Source organism: Mytilus californianus, unplaced genomic scaffold (genome assembly GCF_021869535.1).
Source record: "Mytilus californianus isolate M0D057914Y unplaced genomic scaffold, xbMytCali1.0.p SCAF_12, whole genome shotgun sequence".
Taxonomy (NCBI): domain Eukaryota; kingdom Metazoa; phylum Mollusca; class Bivalvia; order Mytilida; family Mytilidae; genus Mytilus; species Mytilus californianus.
Genome location: NW_026262604.1, coordinates 20,541,458 through 20,560,386, shown reverse-complemented (window position 1 = coordinate 20,560,386; position 18,929 = coordinate 20,541,458). Strand labels below are relative to the sequence as shown.

Sequence of the window (18,929 nt, the reverse complement as noted above, 5' to 3'; positions counted from 1 at the left end):
GTGTCAACATACTAACTGTCTTTAACAATAGACAGGAGTATAGAATACCATAATAAGCTGTAAATCGCCCTGAGTCTTTTGGAATACATCAAATATGGGCTATCAAAGAACAACCATCAAGACTTATACACAGAAAGACGAAAATCATAAGAAAAAACATTGATCAGGTTCCTGACTTGGGAACATATTTTGAATACAGTTTCTGGGCTGATATTCATAGAACGAACGGATTTTCTACATGTCCTACAATAAATTAGTACAGTAACTACGATTGGATATCTTACTTTAAGTTGTTTTATGCATATCAGCCCTGAACAGGGTTTTAAATCTATAATTGTCGTTTGCCCATCATTATCTATCCTTTAAATAGTTGCACCCCTTTATTCTCTATTCTTTATTCTTCCTTTTTTTACCTATTTTTCTGCATTTTTTATAATTATTACTACTTTTTTTAAGCCCAATCCACACTCTCATGAATCTGACAGTACAAACTAATAACGCAATCTACACAGTTTATGATTAAAGGATTAAGAGTATTCAGCACACACCCTATCATCTGATGTTATGCAGTGGCGGATTTAGGGGGTGACAGGTTGCCCGGCCCCCTTATGGAGTTTCATATATCATAAATGCATATGCTTTTTACAATTCACTTCAAATGTTGACTTGGTGAAAAAAAGGTATTTTTTGCCTTATCTTAGCTTTCATATCAACTGGCATATCCCGCGTCACAAGTCGGCAGATCCCGTACCTCCATTTATAAGATCACCGGATTAAACCGAGGTTTGCCGATTGCTTGTATGTGTCATTTATTAAGCTAATATGTTGTATATAATATTACTTTAATTAAAGGTAGAAGATTACAAGGTAAATGATATGTAACTTATTAATAATGTTTTGAAATATCACTTACACATCAACAGATCAACAGATCAACAGATCAACCTGAGGTAGGATAAATTAAATTAACCGTTATACGACCTTTTGCAAAATTATAAAACGAGAACAAAGTATAACAGTTTAAGTAGATTAAATGACAATAAAAAAAAAAGAAACTAGGAGTTAATTGTTAAAACAGATAGTTTTTTTTTTACATATTAAGCACCGCCTATTCATCTTTCGGGGAGGTGGGTGTCTCGAGGCAAACACTCTCTCCCCAACCGGCAAAATAAAACACACAATATTTTTTCCAATATCATAGACTACTGGGACAAGATATTTTACAAATCGATGTTGTTTTTATTCATTCCTTTTTTTTTTATCAATTTTCATTATTTCCCCCACTTCCCTTCTGAAATAAATTTGTATCAACAAAAATCCTAGATTAATTATGACCTAATAAAGCGTGTCTTTATCTACTAAAATATTTCTTAGAATGATGGATGCCGTTTAGAATTGCCCTCAGCATATTCATTTTGCAATACATGCTACCAAATAATGATAGACATGGTCTTTTTTTCTCTTGTTTTCAAGGGAAGGTTTGGTCTGTAAAACCATATACTCTGTATGAGGAGATTGATGGGATTGTCTTCATATTTGTATTATTTAATTTCTGAGCTATTTTCTCTATTTTTTATTTCTTTTGGACCCCTTTTCTTCTATTCTTTTTTTCTTTTGATCCAATTTTTCTCTATTCTCTATTTCGTTTGATCCCATTTTTCTCTATTCTTTATTTCTTTTGATCCCATTTTTCTCAATTCTGTATTTCTTTTGATCCCATTTTTCTCTATTCTTTATTTCTTTTGATCCCATTTTGCTCTTTTCTGAACTATATTCTATAAAACCCTCACCCAGACCCTCACATATAAATGGTATAAGGAAGCGTTAGCTGCACAAAAAAAGAAATTCTTCAGTCATATCCTATATTTCAGTTTCAACTACAAGTAGTGATCGTCTTACAACTTCATAAATTTGGCTAACCGGACACGACTGTGTACCAATTGCTTTCTTAAGACAATTAATTACAATATAATGTCTATCTAATAATGTAAAATTCTTTATGCATCTTTATTAAAGGAATCTTTAACATGCGAATAAGGCGGAACTCTCACTACGCGAGTCATCGGATTAAACATCCATTCCGACAGGATGTGGCTACGTAATTATATACCCCGCGCATCCAAACGGAGGGTCTTACTTACGAATTGAAGATCAGGGATGTCCATATTTCTATACGCCTATCTCGTTAAAATAAGACCCCAAGGTTGACTGCGGAATAGAAATATGGCCACTTGGTCTTCTTCCTACCGGCAGTAAAACCCTTGTCAAAGTGAGGCGTCCGTTTGGTTATGCGTGATGTATAAATCCGCAGCCACATCCGATCAGAATTGGGACGTTACATCCAATGCCTCGCGTAGAAAGATAGTGTCGCACTCTCTGAACATAAAGAACCCTTGCAACAACTCTTTAAGGGGTCCGTAGGTAACCTGTTGCAAGGCTAAATGTCAGTCCCTATATACAGTTTACCCAATTTTCCAGTGGCAGTCCAAATTTCCCGCACTTAATCCCGGTCGATCCCGTTTACAGGACATACATATTGTTTGTATTGTTAATTTGTTCTAGTCCTGGACATGCATGGAATATTTGCCAATGGACATTAAGCAACCAATCAATGATCATTAAAATTTGATTAAAAAAAAGTTCACCATGCTTCGTTAGATTCGTTTCTTGAACGTTATACAAGAGCGACAACCACATCTAACTGACCAAATTGAAAATTGTAATACCCAAGTTAATTTTTCGAGTTCTTCAACACTAGAATTTGCACCGCAATTTTCATTCTCTATGCAGATATTCGTAAAGTCACTACTACATGTATTTCGGTTATTGATTTTTATCGTAAAAATTTGGCGAATGATGAATGAATATTAAACAATGATCAACAAAATATTTAAATCAATCAATCCATATTTATCTGTTTGTGCAATTGTCATAAGTCATCACTTGGCAGATGTTACAAAAATTTTGGCGCGAATCCCAACATAGGTCATATTTTGAATAAAAGTTCGTATTCATCAATTTTAACATATCTTAATATTAATTGTACAATTTTGGCAATTGTTTCAAATTTATTTCGTAGACGTCATCAAATAATTTTTGGAATTAAAACTTCTTAGTATGATCTGAGCCTATGATTTTTTGTAAGTATAGTTATAAATTTTATATTTTATATAAGCAGTCGGACATAATCTGTATGGGACTTTAGGAACATAAATAGCTCAGCAGGAGCCCACTGAAAACTATGAATCAGCTGAGGAGATGTGGAAGGTAACTTATTTCATAGTGTCACGTGTCATCTATCAAAATATTGCAATTTAATTCTGTTTTCTATCAAGTTTAAAAAAAAACGCTCACTTTTCATGGCTGTAAGGGATCACAGAGTCCATTTTCGATTTATGATATGTTAAACTTCTTTCTAATGTACTTTATGTGATACATTTTATTTTCAATTGCTAAATTAATGGCATATGTGAAGTGTACCTAATGGAAGAGAAATCTAACGACAGAACGTATTTATTACCGTAGTCGAAAGTTTCACTTCTTTAGTTGCACATTTTGCTCGCCATTTCATATTTGCGTTTAAAAAAAACATATAAGTTTAAAAATGATATAGACATAAAAGTCTAAAAAGATATTATCGTTCATTGATTGATTGACAATGAGCCACTGGTCCTCAATACACTATTTCCATTTATACCGCAAGATGAAGGAAGTTGGGAAATAAGGCCAAAAAACTTTAAATCGAAATGACTAACATAATATATGGGGTATACGCGAGACAGTAACCCATCGACACAAACAACCAACCGACCTTTAGTGGTCAATATACAATATACCGTCTTCAACAAAGAACAGGTGCTTATACAATGTGACAAGCTTAATTTGCTGTTACAAAATTTTGAAAATTATTTAAAATTAAGGAATGTATCTCCCTCATGCAAAGCTCTGATTCCTTGCCCGACTTTAGCTTTACTTTTTTGTCCCTTTTGGTTTATAGCTCTTCATCTTTTTAATAAGCTTTGGATTTTCACATATTTTGGCCTCGAGCATCACTGAAGAGACATTTATTGTCGAAATGCGTATCTGGTGCAAAAAAATTGGTACCGTTTATGTTATTATTTAATTCAATAACATTTTTTCTACATGTTTGTTATTATTTTGCAAAGATATGCATTTGTATATGCCTTTTATATTTAGCGTTGGTGATATGAACAGTCCTCGAGAGCAACGCTGTAATGTATGCCAACTCCGACGTGTGTACAATACTGCTGTCGTCTGGTGTTCCGAATGCGAGGAAGCACTATGTTCCGAATGCAAACAATATCACAGCCTGATGAAAATGTCCAGAAGCCACAAAACAGTTTATATTAGCGACTACCAACGACTCTCGCCATCTGTGCTTGCCATCAAAAATCGATGTGATGATCATGAAGAGAAGTTTGAATATTTTTGCGATCGGCATGGCAAACCGTGCTGTATTATTTGCATAAAGGATCGCCACAAGGAATGCCGGGATTTAAAACAAATCAGCGATTTAATTAAAGATTCAAAATCATCAAACGAATGCACAACTATAGAAAGGGGATTGAAAAACGTACTACAAACCATTGACCGCGTTCGGAAAGATAGAACGGAAAACATACTAACTCTAGATGATCAGGCGACCCGATACCAAAATGAACTCAGGGAAATGAAGCGTGCCATCAACGACCATCTCGACAGAATGGAAAGTCAATTTCTCGATGAAATGGCATCAAAACAAAGGGAAATGAAGTCAAGGATCCAACGAGTAATCGATGATATTGATGATCGAAGAGAAAAAGTTCAAAAGAAAATCCGAAATATCAACGCCATGAAACGATATGCATCCGACCTTCAGAATTTTCTTGGTATCAGGGGAATGGAGTTCGATGTCAAAAATGAGCAAGAGTATTTAAAAGCCTTGAAAGAAAACGGCAGTCTCGACAGCCTGGATATGTTCGTGCATTTCCATTCGTTCTCAGCTCTTGAAGCCATCAAAAATAATGTTACAGTTTTAGGCCGTATCACAACGAAAACAACAAGATGTACGCTGAAGGTCACGCCACAAAATTCCAACCTGGACAGATTCAAGTCTATTTCATGGTGGGATCTAAATGACAATTGACAAGTTTCGTTTGAAATAAGACATGAATATACTTTTCGTATCAGATTTGTTTGCTTTGTTTTTATAACGAAAGTTTGTAAGTTAACTGTAGGATAAACTGTTTTGGACGTCTTCATACTCAGAAATGACATATAGTTTTCGTCTTGTTTTCTCTAAAACAATTCTCGCTTTACTTTACAAAGGTGATTTACTGATAGTCGAAGAACGCCTCTTTTTTTTTACGTTTCTTTAGTTCATAACTAAAGTTTGGCACGTTAGAAAAAAAAGAAATAAAAAAAAAAAATAAAAAAAAAAACACCGATAACAAAGTAATTCTCGTCGTTCAGCAATTCTCGCAATCGTACTTTAGTTTCTTTTAAAAGTATATGCAAGACTTCATGCAGTACGTAGAATTGGAAATAAGCGATTCATCTAAAGTTTCCGAAATATGGAACATATCTGATGGATTAAAAAAAAATGGCGGTGAGAACTCCTACTCGTAGATAGGTACTGTAAGACTTGTATCTAAAGTATGATTTAGAAATATGATGTGATTCTTATCTGGAATAAATCTTGTCATGAAATCGAAATAAAATCAGTATTAAAATACCATTGAAAGATCGCTCTCCGATTAAAAATCAGAATGAACTCATTGCACGCTTTGTCAGTCCTTCTCATGCTAAGGTTTAACCAATAGGATTTTAAGGGACATAACTCGTAAACATCACTGAAACGTTTGTGTTAAGCCTTTTCATAAATATATTAAAAGCTTCTAAGTAACACCGATTATTCTAATTTTACCGAAACTTTTGCCTTTCAAATGAAGGACCAAACGTACATAAACCACACGTGCTGATGTCGTTCATTAAATAACTTTCAATGGTGATTTTAAACGCTGTGTATATTTTGTGTATTTCATACAGTTTTCTTAAGTTGCTTGACACTAACGGCAAATAGGTTTGCTTTGTTTGTTTAGATTATGTTAAATAGAACAGTATTGTATTGAATGTTGACGTCACAACTGTGTAAAGTATTTTTATGATTGTTATTTATCTCTTATAGAGGACGACAACGAATATTGGAATTAATAAACCTTGAAAACAGTCTCATGTTTTTAATTCGTAAATTATTGTTAAACTTTTGTGGATACAAACCTGTATCCTTCCGCACCAACCATTCCATATTTTGTGTGCGTGTCCGTGTGTGTGTGTGTGTGTGTGAAAAAAAAATTGGGCAGATTTTTTTTTCTTCAAATAAATTGTTTGATCCCAAATTTCATTGAAAAAATAGTTTCTTTCAGGGCAATGAAAAAATAGTATATTTCTAAAAAAAATTAGGAGAGAAATAAAAAGGACATAGAGCTAAAGCAAATTTCTTGTTCCTTTATAGTATTGACAATATAGTTGTTCGTTACTTATGTCGAAAATTGAAAAAAAATTGTGCCTAGAAAAAAAAACCATGCTCCCCACAAGAGATGAACGGTATGTGCCTTAAATTAGGGGATACATACGACATAGAGTTTTAAAACAAATTTCTTGATTCTTGTTTCTGTATCATACTCACAATATTGTTTGTGTTTTTATACCTAATTCGAGAAAAAAGTTTGTCCATAGTCAATTTGAATTATGAAACACAGCAAAATATTGCACAACACAAAACAAAACCGTCTTTTAATTTAAGAATTATACTTGATGGATATGTCAGTTTGTTATGAGGCTCTAAATGGGGTTTACAGAATAGAGAATAATTGACAAAAATGCAGAATAAAGGGCGACAAATATAAATATTAGAGAAAAATAGATAACAAAATCAAGAATAGAGAATAATGGGGTGTTAACATATATATGATAGATAATAATGGCCAAAATAAGTAAGGAATAGAGATAAATGGCCTCAAAGTCAAAGAATAAAGAAATGAAACACCCCCATCCAAACCCTAGATTATTATGTAATAATTAAAGCACGCAAGACCATCTAGTCGGTAATGCCTTTTAATAAATACAATGCCCCTTTTTAATCTAGTGATTTAATCAATTTGTTTTAGGTCACTTGGTTTAAAACTGTTTTTCGTCTTTTAGGTGTTTCCCCGTGTGTACAGAGTTAGTTTTGTATGAATATAGCTTTATAATTTACTTTTGGATGTAACACGTCTAATGGTTGGCTGAAAGGTTTTTGTCTATCACTCATAGACATAATGTTGTCATGTGACCGTGACGTCATCAACGTTTTTCATGATTTACTCCTTCAAAATGGAATTTAGAATTAAATCATAAGGAATGACTGTAGTATTTTTTCTGTCTATTCGAAATAACCTTAAGAATGTGGTGCACACTCTAAAATAACACGCTATGCGGGTTATTGAGTGTGTTAAGAGGACATGTTTAGACAATCGGCATTAATATGGGAACAACCTGTGATCCTTTTTCTTTTTACATTTTCCTTTATTCGCATGAGGCTGACTTCAAACTAGAAGAATGAAAAGAAGCTAGCAGTATCCTTTTACTTCAGGTTGATATAGATGATGAGTTCCATCAAATAATTAAAAATTTGGTGACTATGTTGAACACATGAACCTATTCCATTGTACTTGAAATAAAGGACAACACAGAAACAGTGAAGTGTGTTTAATATCTTAACTTACATTAAGTTTGGTTGAGAACTAAACTTCCGACAAAATGGACAATTGTGAACTTTCCATTTTACGTAGCAACATCTCCAAAGCGCCTGTATACATGGTATATTGAATATATAACTCCAAGTTGATACAATATTCCAGAGTTTTTGTTTCCTATCATGCTTTCCTTGACAAGATGATGCTGTTTGCAAGGAAGCCAATGAACCAAGGGTTCCTATTGGTAAAATTGATGTATCCCTTCAACAGGTTATGGACGCCTTTATAATTTGGTTGACCGTTAGGGAATATCTGTGTCATAGATGACCCCTGATATGGCCCGAGAACACAGTTATTTCGTAGTGCATTTCTTTTAGACAATAAAGTCAAATAAAAAAAATCGCACCTGCTCTATCTCAAAAAGATTAGTGTAGTGTACTACTATTGGGACAAATAATATCAAAATTATAGAAAAGTCTACCAGCTCTAACTCAAAATATTGACAATTCTATGTTAAGGGGGTCTAAAATCAGTTTGACAGCTTCAGACATACTAGTTTTTGACCTTTTTTAACTGGACCAAATCACCACTTAACATAAAGATTCAGCAACCAATTTTTTTTTAACATGTAATTTCATCCCCTTACTTAATATTTCATGCATAAAATATAAAGAAATAGATTTGGAATGTGCATGAAAAAAATTTGCAAGTTATACACTGTCCACACTAGGGACTATATTAGACAACGAAAATCTAAGGACGATAACTGTGTCCTCAGACCATATGTTCGAATTGTCGTAGCCACAATAAATTCCTCTATCTTCGAATGCGACTTATCATGACAATTTGATTTGCCATCAGAAACGGGTATTACTAAGATCTGCTTACCCTCCCCCACCTCCCGGTTTGTTGTAGGGTATATGATGATCAGTCTTTATTTTTGTGTTGTTTGTCTCTATGTCGCTTTTCTTTTTGTCCATGGTTTTGGCTGATTTTCCATCCGGCTTATGATTTTTTATTGTCTCTTTTTGTATCTTATGCCTTTTTTTCTCACAATGGATCCATTAAAACGAAATAATAGAAAAGAAATAATGTTGAGTCAATGAGACAGCAGTACCAACATCACACAAACAAACACATATTCGTCATGACCTACAAGGCATATCTTTTGACAAAAACAGTTTGGTCTTTTTAAATTTGATGTAAGTAAAAAAGTTAATTTATTAAGAGTATGTACATATATGCAGTTAGTAATACAATGTGCTATGAAAACTCTTGCAACCACCTACAACATATATACTAAACATTGCAATAATCAAAGGTAAAAAAATCTACACATAAACAGCACATAAAACAGCACATGGACGAATGGCAAATACAAATGTTACATGAGCACATTAAAATGTCATATAGGCAACATATATTAAGAACAAGGCTTTGAGGAAAAAGCAGAGGACAATTCGTATCATGGTCGAACATATTAGTATAAGCTTAAAAAAGCACTTCGCTAATAAACCGTTCGCAAAAAGTTGGTATCCAAAAATTATTCAGTCTGTTACAAACTGTGGCTTGACTACAGGTGACTTGATTCTTTTCAGAGTAACTTGATCATCATGTGAAGTATGGGAAATTTCTTTTAGTTATTAACTGTGTAGTATAAAAATAAAAAGATGTGGTATGATTGCCAATGAGACAACTCTTTAACAGAGAACAAATGACATAGAAGTTTACAACTTTATTGGTGTTGAGTAGACCATAGATGTATAAACCCATCTACATCTATGAGTAGACAGATTGATGTACTCGTCTTATCTGGATTGTTTCTTGGTATTTCATAAAATATTTTCTAATGGGCACCCAGATAATGCATTCATTTTTTTAAAAAATTTTTTTCAATTGATTGAATAAATTGATAACAGCTAGAGTTTTTGTGACCTTGGTACCGTCCTTGATTCGTGTAAACTTATCACTTACACCGTCCCCAATGCAAGTACACCATACACCATACACAATGATCTTCTTGGTGGCCGGATGGTCTAAGTAGTCAAACTAAGTTGTATTACTAGCCTGTCAACACTGAGATTGTGAGTTCGAATTAGGTGCGCTCGACTCCAATTTTCATTGAGTAGGATCATCAGTTTTCCTTCCGAAGGCCGGTGGTTCTCTCAGGGCATTCTGGCTTTCTCCACCAATTAAAACTGACCACCAAGAAATAGTACAATAGTGTTGAAAGTGGCGTTAAACACCAAACAATAAATCAATCAATCTCAATTGAATCATGCACGATATTACACCATTAAAAACTTTAAGAAATGCAATATATTTACAGAGAAGGCGTAAAATTATATATTGCAATATATTTAAAAAAAAAGTAACTTATGACGGAGGTGTTAAAATCATACACCATTCCCATTTAAACCATACACCGTTTCCCATTACACGATACACCATTATTCACTACAGAGTAACACGATACACCATTTCCCTTTACATGATATACCATTTCTCATTTTACGATACACCATTTCCATTACACGATACAGTATTTCTCATTACACAATACACCATTTCTCATTACACGATACACCATTTCTCATTACACGATACACCATTTCCCATTACACGATAAACCATTTCCTATTACACGATACACTATTTCTCATTTCCGTCTTCACCATTCCCCATTACAAGATACACGTTATTTTTGGGGAAGTTTTCACCATTCAACGTCTGTTCAGGCACTTAATGCAAAGCTTTACAAATCCCAATCTGATTGTGATTGTGGCCATGATTTGCTTACAAGGATCTGACAACACTCCGTTTCACTTTCTGTTCTGGTAATTATTACAAAGAAATTTTGGAAACATCATCTGTATTTTAATCAGACTGTACAAATCCTATTTATCAAATGATTGATTGATTGGTGTTTAACGCCACTTACAGTACTTTTGTGGTATTTCGTGGCGATTAGTTTTTATTGGTAGAGGAAGCCGGAGTGCTCGAAGAGAACCACCGACCTTCGCTAAGAAAACTGACGGTCCTAGTTATTAAGATTGGAGTCGAGCGCACCTGCAACGTGCGGGATTCAAACTCACAACATCACGATTGACAGGATACAGTAGTTCGACTACTTAGACCACTCGTCCACCGAGGACCCCTATTTATCAAAAGAAATTCTTCTACGGCATAAAGTTTTCCATAGACAGAAAAATAGTTGGCGTAGGTCGCCTAACCACTATTACTGGAATATTCTCTTGTATCCATTCTTCCAGTTTATGTATTGGTTGACTGAGATCTTCTTCAACATTTCTGTACAAGTATCCAAGACCAATATGAAATTTCAGCTTTGCATCATCATTGTAGAAGTTAGCTGCACACCAAGTTCTCAAACTGTTTATTTTAGCTTTTTGCATCGGAATCCGTATGTGAACACTTATGCTTACTGCTGTAGACGTTTTTCTAATTTTGGAAACAATAACTTCTATTTCATTAATATCTTTAAATTCCCTGATTTTGTTTGCCATCTTTAAGAGAACAGGTTTCATGACACCATTCATTGCAGTAGACTCTCTTTTAGGTGTTCGCCAGCTCTGGTCGATCTGATAAGGATGTAAATTTTCCCTCTGATTCCATATGTTATAAACTGTCATGTGATACGTTGTATAGTTAAGTGATTTGTAGTACTTTGAAATTGGTGATGAATTAAATACTTTATACAATTCAATTAGTTTTGGTGTTATGTCACACATAGATATGATTGAATAAGCGAGAAACGGTATGTAATTCCCATAATCATCTATCTTGTCTTTTTGACCTGCCGTACGTGTATTTGTATCCTGGTAAATGTACAACACATATACACATAGACAAAACGCACACACACATATTATTTTATAGAACTTTTCCATTTGTTTACCTGTCATAACTGCTACAAAATTTTGTTAATTGTTTCTTTCAATGTAATATTGTTGTCCTGGACAGCAGTCACTGTATCAAAGTTTCGTAAGATCCTATATGTATATAATAGCTACCTGTACTGTCTATCGTTTGTTGATTGAAATTGACATGACACTCATGTAACGATAAATTAAGTGCAAATTTATAATTTTGATCCAGGATGTAAACTATATAAAAAAAACTAGACGACAGAAAATAATTATTTGTACACGTTGCAATTATTTACATTCCTAAGATATCTTAAGAATAGTGGATGATGCAATTCTTAAGTTAAATATGTTATAATCCTTACCAAGAAAAAAGCCACCCTGCATAAATCCAATTGTTAACTCATCTTAAAGTTGCCTTTAATGAAATTATTTTCCTAGAATTTGAAGTGTCTTTGAAAGGCTTCTAATGAACATGCACAAAATGCATTTCATCTACGTCTTTTATCAATTTTAAAATGGTTTAGATATTGGATAACAGCTAGCTGTCAAATGGTTTGGGGACACATTAAGCGTCCTTCGTTGTCTCTTATGTGGACATTTTATAACTTGCAATTTTTTCTTGCACCTTACAAGTTTATTTTTTCATATATCATGTAAAAAATAGTATGTAGGAGGATGATAAAACATGCGAAAATAATATGGGTCACGCATTTTAAGGTTAAGTAGTTATTTGATCCTGTTTTAAAGGTAAAAAATTAGCGGTCCAACGATTTACAGAAAAGAGCGACGATTTACAGAAAAGAACAGAAAAGGACCGAAAAGGACCAAAAAGAACAGAAAAGAACCGAAAAGGAACCGAAAAGAGCATACATATATTTATTTCATATTTATATACACACGAAATTTTGATATTGTTAACAATTCCTCGTAATAAATGAACGCATAGCTGTAACGTAGATTGTACATTTTATAGGGATATGTGGACACCAAAAACAAAGACAGTAGTATAACTTGGTTTTCAGTAAAAAGAAAAAAAATTATATTTGTACAAGTAATCATTTGCACACTGTACAATATAAATCACTCCTGTTATACACCATAAAACAAAATGTGTCTTTTGATGAGCACATCAAAGACTTTTATTCGCATAGTATCGAAATACAATAAGCATTTTAATAAAACAATGTTGTGGTTTTTTAATAAAACTAGCAATTAGTCTTTGAATTTAAAAAAAATATGAAGGAATAAACAACCTGTGACCAAGAGACTGTATTATTTATGAAAGTCCCAGATGCGACAAATTGTCATCAAAAAAATAAACTGTAAACTTGATTTTTGACTATTGAAAAGTATTATAGATTTGAAGAAAATGTTAGCGGAAATAGATCAGCCATATACGATCAACAAATATGTTAAGATAACTTAATTGGAAATCAACTCCTTAATATTAATTGTTCTTAAATAATGATTTGTCTCCCTTTCTGCGTTTTTCATTTTATTTCAAAACTATACAAGTGTGGACACAGATCAGTGTGGATAGTATATTTGAATGTTTGACAGTGTTTTCTGACAAAAAAAGTTCTCTGTTTTTCCCATAGGGTTCTATGTTAAACCATGGATGTATAATATTGACATATAATTATACTTCCATGGTTAAACTGTGTTGTACAGTGATAGCCAACCTGTACCAAACACTAAAAATTAGCAGTGTCGTTTATTTAATATTTAGTTTTAATGTTCAAGACTCGCATGGAGGAGACACTAATTGCATGGATTACCAACGATTCTAATAAAGTATGTTCCACAACTTTGATTTTGGATATTTCAGCAAAACTCATAATTAGGAGAGGAACACATTAGGTCATTTCTGCATGATGTGATTTTAATATGCGAGATGGTATCTGAGAACCTGCATACATGTACTATGTGTATGGTTCTATTTATGTTTCTTTGTGGTGGTCATTTCTTACTTGGGTTTGACCACAAAAACTGTAAATTAGTTAAGGATCTTCCCAGAATCATTAGTAAAAGATTTCGTTTAAATGTCGAAATTGTTTTTTAGAAGATATCTAATGGTTTTTTGATATCCAATGGTTTTAAGTAATGACAATACTTGGCATGACGCTTAAGGCTAGATGAGCTAGAAAGTACACTTCTGTGTTATTTTAGTTCTTTCTTCGAAAATGTCTTCTCCAAGGCCTGGTCGAAGTTAAAAAACTAAAATTGGACCAGTATGATAAATTATCATTTATATTTTTTATCAAGGATTTTAATCTTATTATTAAAATATTTGTTCATATGCATATTATATTTTTTAGATAGCAATATCTTGTGCATGGAGATTATTAACAAATAAAAAAAACCTGTGCGCAATTTAATGTAATTATATGTATATATATGTAAATAGTTCGTCTATATATTTATAAGTTGAATGAGAAAGGGTGCCAGAGAGATAGTAAGACGCATGAAGTAGTAAGAGAAATTAAACAAGAGATCTAAGGAGAATGAAAAAAGTGAGGAAATGCACATGGAGATAGAAAATTGATTAAGTCTATACAGATTGGAGAGGCAAAATATCTATCAGATTGGGAGAGGGAAGAGAAAGCGGATGAAAGATGCAGTCGAAATTGTTAAATACCTAAATAAATATAACATATAAATTAGTGTATGAGCTTTTTCAAAATTCATTTGAATAGCCCTACTTGTTGTATATACGATAGGCATCCGACCCTACCTGTAATTATAAGAGGGTAATTTTTCAATTGTAAGTTAGTCAAGTTCGCAATATAATGTTTCAAAACCTAATAAGAAAGTGTTTTTGGAAACTATCTTTTCATTAATAGACTTTAGTGATTTTGCAATTTGCTAGTCTCCTTCGATTGCAATAAAAAAAAATAGATTTCCTTTCCTGTTCTTTTCTATTTTTTTGGTCCTTTTCGGTCCTTTTCTGTTCTTTTCTGTAAATCGTCGCTCTTTTCTGTAAGTCGTCGGACCCAAAAATTAGTATGTCTGAAAAAAATAAAAACAACACTTGTTTTGGTCCTGTTGATACGGTAAACAAGTAGTATATATATATATATATATATATATATATATATATATATATATGTCTGCCTATGTGTAGTGACAACTGTAAATTATACCTTGTCCATCGGATTTCTTATGATTAAGAAATGCCAGGCTTTAGAATATTTATAAAGTGCCTAGAAAATCAACCTAACAATGTTAGAGTAGATTTGATTCTTTACTTCCTCCCCAAGCGGGGCTGGAACCTGTACTTTTCACTTCATACTTCTACGGCAACACCGCCTAGCATTGCGCAGACGCCTTATCCCCTCCTCTAACTATAGCTGATAAAAATCAGCTTTCGTTTCGGGAGGTGTTACCTTCTCGTAGGAATTAAACAAGGACATCTAGACGCAATACACAAAGTATTTTAAGTGTACAGAAATAATCATCTACTCATCTCTTTAGTATAATTACAGGATGCTGTTCTATTTTTAGAAGCATACAATCACTGTAAATTTATATATATGTATGTCTGCCTATGTGTAGTGACAACTGTAAATTATACCTTGTCCATCGGATTTCTTATGATTAAGAAATGCCAGGCTTTAGAATATTTATAAAGTGCCTAGAAAATCAACCTAACAATGTTAGAGTAGATTTGATTCTTTACTTCCTCCCCAAGCGGGGCTGGAACCTGTACTTTTCACTTCATACTTCTACGGCAACACCGCCTAGCATTGCGCAGACGCCTTATCCCCTCCTCTAACTATAGCTGATAAAAATCAGCTTTCGTTTCGGGAGGTGTTACCTTCTCGTAGGAATTAAACAAGGACATCTAGACGCAATACACAAAGTATTTTAAGTGTACAGAAATGATCATCTACTCATCTCTTTAGTATAATTACAGGATGCTGTTCTATTTTTAGAAGCATACAATCACTGTAAATTTATATATATGTATGTCTGCCTATGTGTAGTGACAACTGTAAATTATACCTTGTCCATCGGATTTCTTATGATTAAGAAATGCCAGGCTTTAGAATATTTATAAAGTGCCTAGAAAATCAACCTAACAATGTTAGAGTAGATTTGATTCTTTACTTCCTCCCCAAGCGGGGCTGGAACCTGTACTTTTCACTTCATACTTCTACGGCAACACCGCCTAGCATTGCGCAGACGCCTTATCCCCTCCTCTAACTATAGCTGATAAAAATCAGCTTTCGTTTAGGTTGATTTTCTAGGCACTTTATAAATATTCTAAAGCCTGGCATTTCTTAATCATAAGAAATCCGATGGACAAGGTATAATTTACAGTTGTCACTACACATAGGCAGACATACATATATATAAATTTACAGTGATTGTATGCTTCTAAAAATAGAACAGCATCCTGTAATTATACTAAAGAAATGAGTAGATGATCATTTCTGTACACTTAAAATACTTTGTGTATTGCGTCTAGATGTCCTTGTTTAATTCCTACGAGAAGGTAACACCTCCCGAAACGAAAGCTGATTTTTATCAGCTATAGTTAGAGGAGGGGATAAGGCGTCTGCGCAATGCTAGGCGGTGTTGCCGTAGAAGTATGAAGTGAAAAGTACAGGTTCCAGCCCCGCTTGGGGAGGAAGTAAAGAATCAAATCTACTCTAACATTGTTAGGTTGATTTTCTAGGCACTTTATAAATATTCTAAAGCCTGGCATTTCTTAATCATAAGAAATCCGATGGACAAGGTATAATTTACAGTTGTCACTACACATAGGCAGACATACATATATATAAATTTACAGTGATTGTATGCTTCTAAAAATAGAACAGCATCCTGTAATTATACTAAAGAGATGAGTAGATGATCATTTCTGTACACTTAAAATACTTTGTGTATTGCGTCTAGATGTCCTTGTTTAATTCCTACGAGAAGGTAACACCTCCCGAAACGAAAGCTGATTTTTATCAGCTATAGTTAGAGGAGGGGATAAGGCGTCTGCGCAATGCTAGGCGGTGTTGCCGTAGAAGTATGAAGTGAAAAGTACAGGTTCCAGCCCCGCTTGGGGAGGAAGTAAAGAATCAAATCTACTCTAACATTGTTAGGTTGATTTTCTAGGCACTTTATATATATATATATATATATATATATCTTGTTAAACGGGTCTAAATACAGCACAAACAACATTTTCCAAAAGACCAAAACAATAAACTTGCGGAAAAGATGATATACCACAAACAAAAAGGTGCAAAGGTTTTTGTACACCATATCCGGATTTCGACAAATAATGTCCCTTCAGTGATGTTAGGAATCGAAACGGTATTTGGAAAGCCCAACAATTTACCTCAATTTAGGATAGACTCTTGAATTTTGAGGAGTCAAAATAGGATGAACGGATCATATAAACCCGAAGGCAAATATAATACAAGCCCAAACAAAAAAATATAAACAAGTCTAAATTGAAAACAACGTTCAAACCTATGATTGCGTTGGATAAAAACCGCAATTTTTATACGTGTGCATGCAAAACAAATTTCTTGTTAAACGGGTCTAAATACAGCACAAACAACATTTTCCAAAAGACCAAAAAAGTGAAAAAGTATATTTTATAAAAACGCATTTGACTAACAGGTCGAACAACAAATGTTCTAAAACCCTGGTGACTGCCATTTGCGATTGCCAAATAAACGGATCACCGATGTACATGTAATAAATGGATCTTAATTTTTAAGTTAATACTAAACAGAAAACAATAAACTTGCGGAAAAGATGATATACCACAAACAAAAAGGTGCAAAGGTTTTTGTACACCATATCCGGATATCGACAAATAATGCCCTTCAGTGATGTTAGGAATCGAAACGGTATTTGGAAAGCCCAACAATTTACCTCAATTTAGGATAGACTCTTGAATTTTGAGGAGTCAAAATAGGATGAACGGATCATATAAACCCTAAGGCAAATATAATACAAGCCAAAACGAAAAAATATAAACAAGTCTAAATTGAAAACAACGTTCAAACATCTGATTGCGTTGGATAAAAACCGCAATTTTTATACGTGTGCATGCAAAACAAATTTCTTGTTAAACGGGTCTAAATACAGCACAAACAACATTTTCCAAAAGACCAAAAAAGTGAAAAAGTATATTTTAACAAAACGCATTTGACTAACAGGTCGAACAACAAATGTTCTTAAACCCTGGTGACTGCCATTGGCGATTGCCAAATAAACAGATCACCGATGTACATGTAATAAATGGATCTTAATTTTTAAGTTAATACTTAACAGAAAACAATAAACTTGCGGAAAAGATGATATACCGCAAACAAAAAGGTGCAAAGGTTTTTGTACACCATATCCGGATTTCGACAAATAATGTCCCTTCAGTGATGTTAGGAATCGAAACGGTATTTGGAAAGCCCAACAATTTACCTCAATTTAGGATAGACTCTTGAATTTTGAGGAGTCAAAATAGGATGAACGGATCGTATAAACCCTAAGGCAAATATAATACAAGCCCAAACGAAAAAAATAAACAAGTCTAAATTGAAAACAACGTTCAAACCGATGATTGCGTTGGATAAAAACCGCAATTTTTATACGTGTGCATGCAAAACAAATTTCTTGTTAAACGGGTCTAAATACAGCACAAACAACATTTTCCAAAAGACCAGAAAAGTGAAAAAGTATATTTTAACAAAACGCATTTGACTAACAGGTCGAACAACAAATGTTCTTAAACCCTGGTGACTTCCATTGGCGATTGCCAAATAAACGGATCACCGATGTAATAAATGGATCTTAATTTTTAATTTAATACTAAACAAAAAACAATAAACTTCCGGAAAAAATGATATACCGCAAACAAAAAGGTGCAAAGGTTTTTCTACACCATATCCGGATTTCGATAAATAATGTCCCTCCATTTATTAAAGAAATACACTACAACCTGGCTGTGTTCTCCGGCCAAGTGACCAGGTACAGGAACTTTCCAAAATGCTTAGCAAGGGCTATTCATCATTGAAATTATTATACGGCATAAAGTTTTCCATAGACAATAAAATAGTTGGTGAGGGTTGCCTGACTACTATTACTAGAATGTTTTCTTTTATCCATTCTTCAAGTTCATGTATCGTTAAGTTTAGATCTTCTTCACTTTCTTTGTATTGATATCCAAGAGTAATATGAAATTTCAGCTTTGCATCATCATTGTAAAAGTTAGCTGCACACCACGATCTCAAACTATTTATTTGAGCTTTTTGCATAGGAACCCGTATGTCAACACTTAAACTTATTCCTGTCGACCCTT

General features: G+C 33.6%; 1 protein-coding gene across 3 annotated transcripts; it reads left to right on the top strand.

The window, feature by feature from the left end:
- Positions 1-800: 800 nt before the first annotated feature.
- LOC127721525 (E3 ubiquitin/ISG15 ligase TRIM25-like) lies at positions 801-6,229 on the top strand. Of its 3 annotated transcripts, none has more exons than XM_052228279.1 (3): positions 801-867; positions 3,176-3,267; positions 4,198-6,229. In XM_052228279.1, the coding sequence occupies exons 2-3, from the start codon at positions 3,242-3,244 to the stop codon at positions 5,144-5,146; spliced, it is 975 nt and encodes a 324-aa protein (XP_052084239.1). In that variant the 5' UTR covers positions 801-867; positions 3,176-3,241; the 3' UTR covers positions 5,147-6,229. The 3 variants fall into 3 exon arrangements, with proteins under 3 accessions (XP_052084239.1, XP_052084240.1, XP_052084241.1); XM_052228280.1 differs by having other exon boundaries at positions 822-867; positions 3,179-3,267; XM_052228281.1 differs by lacking the exons at positions 801-867; positions 3,176-3,267 and adding an exon at positions 3,057-3,140.
- The last annotated feature ends 12,700 nt before the right edge of the window (positions 6,230-18,929 follow it).

Coding starts and splice junctions, on each gene's coding strand:
- LOC127721525 (XM_052228279.1), top strand. CDS start 3,242: ATGAATCAGCTGAGGAGATGTGGAAG. Junction 3,268..4,197: donor CAGCTGAGGAGATGTGGAAG/GTAACTTATTTC, acceptor TTTTATATTTAG/CGTTGGTGATATGAACAGTC.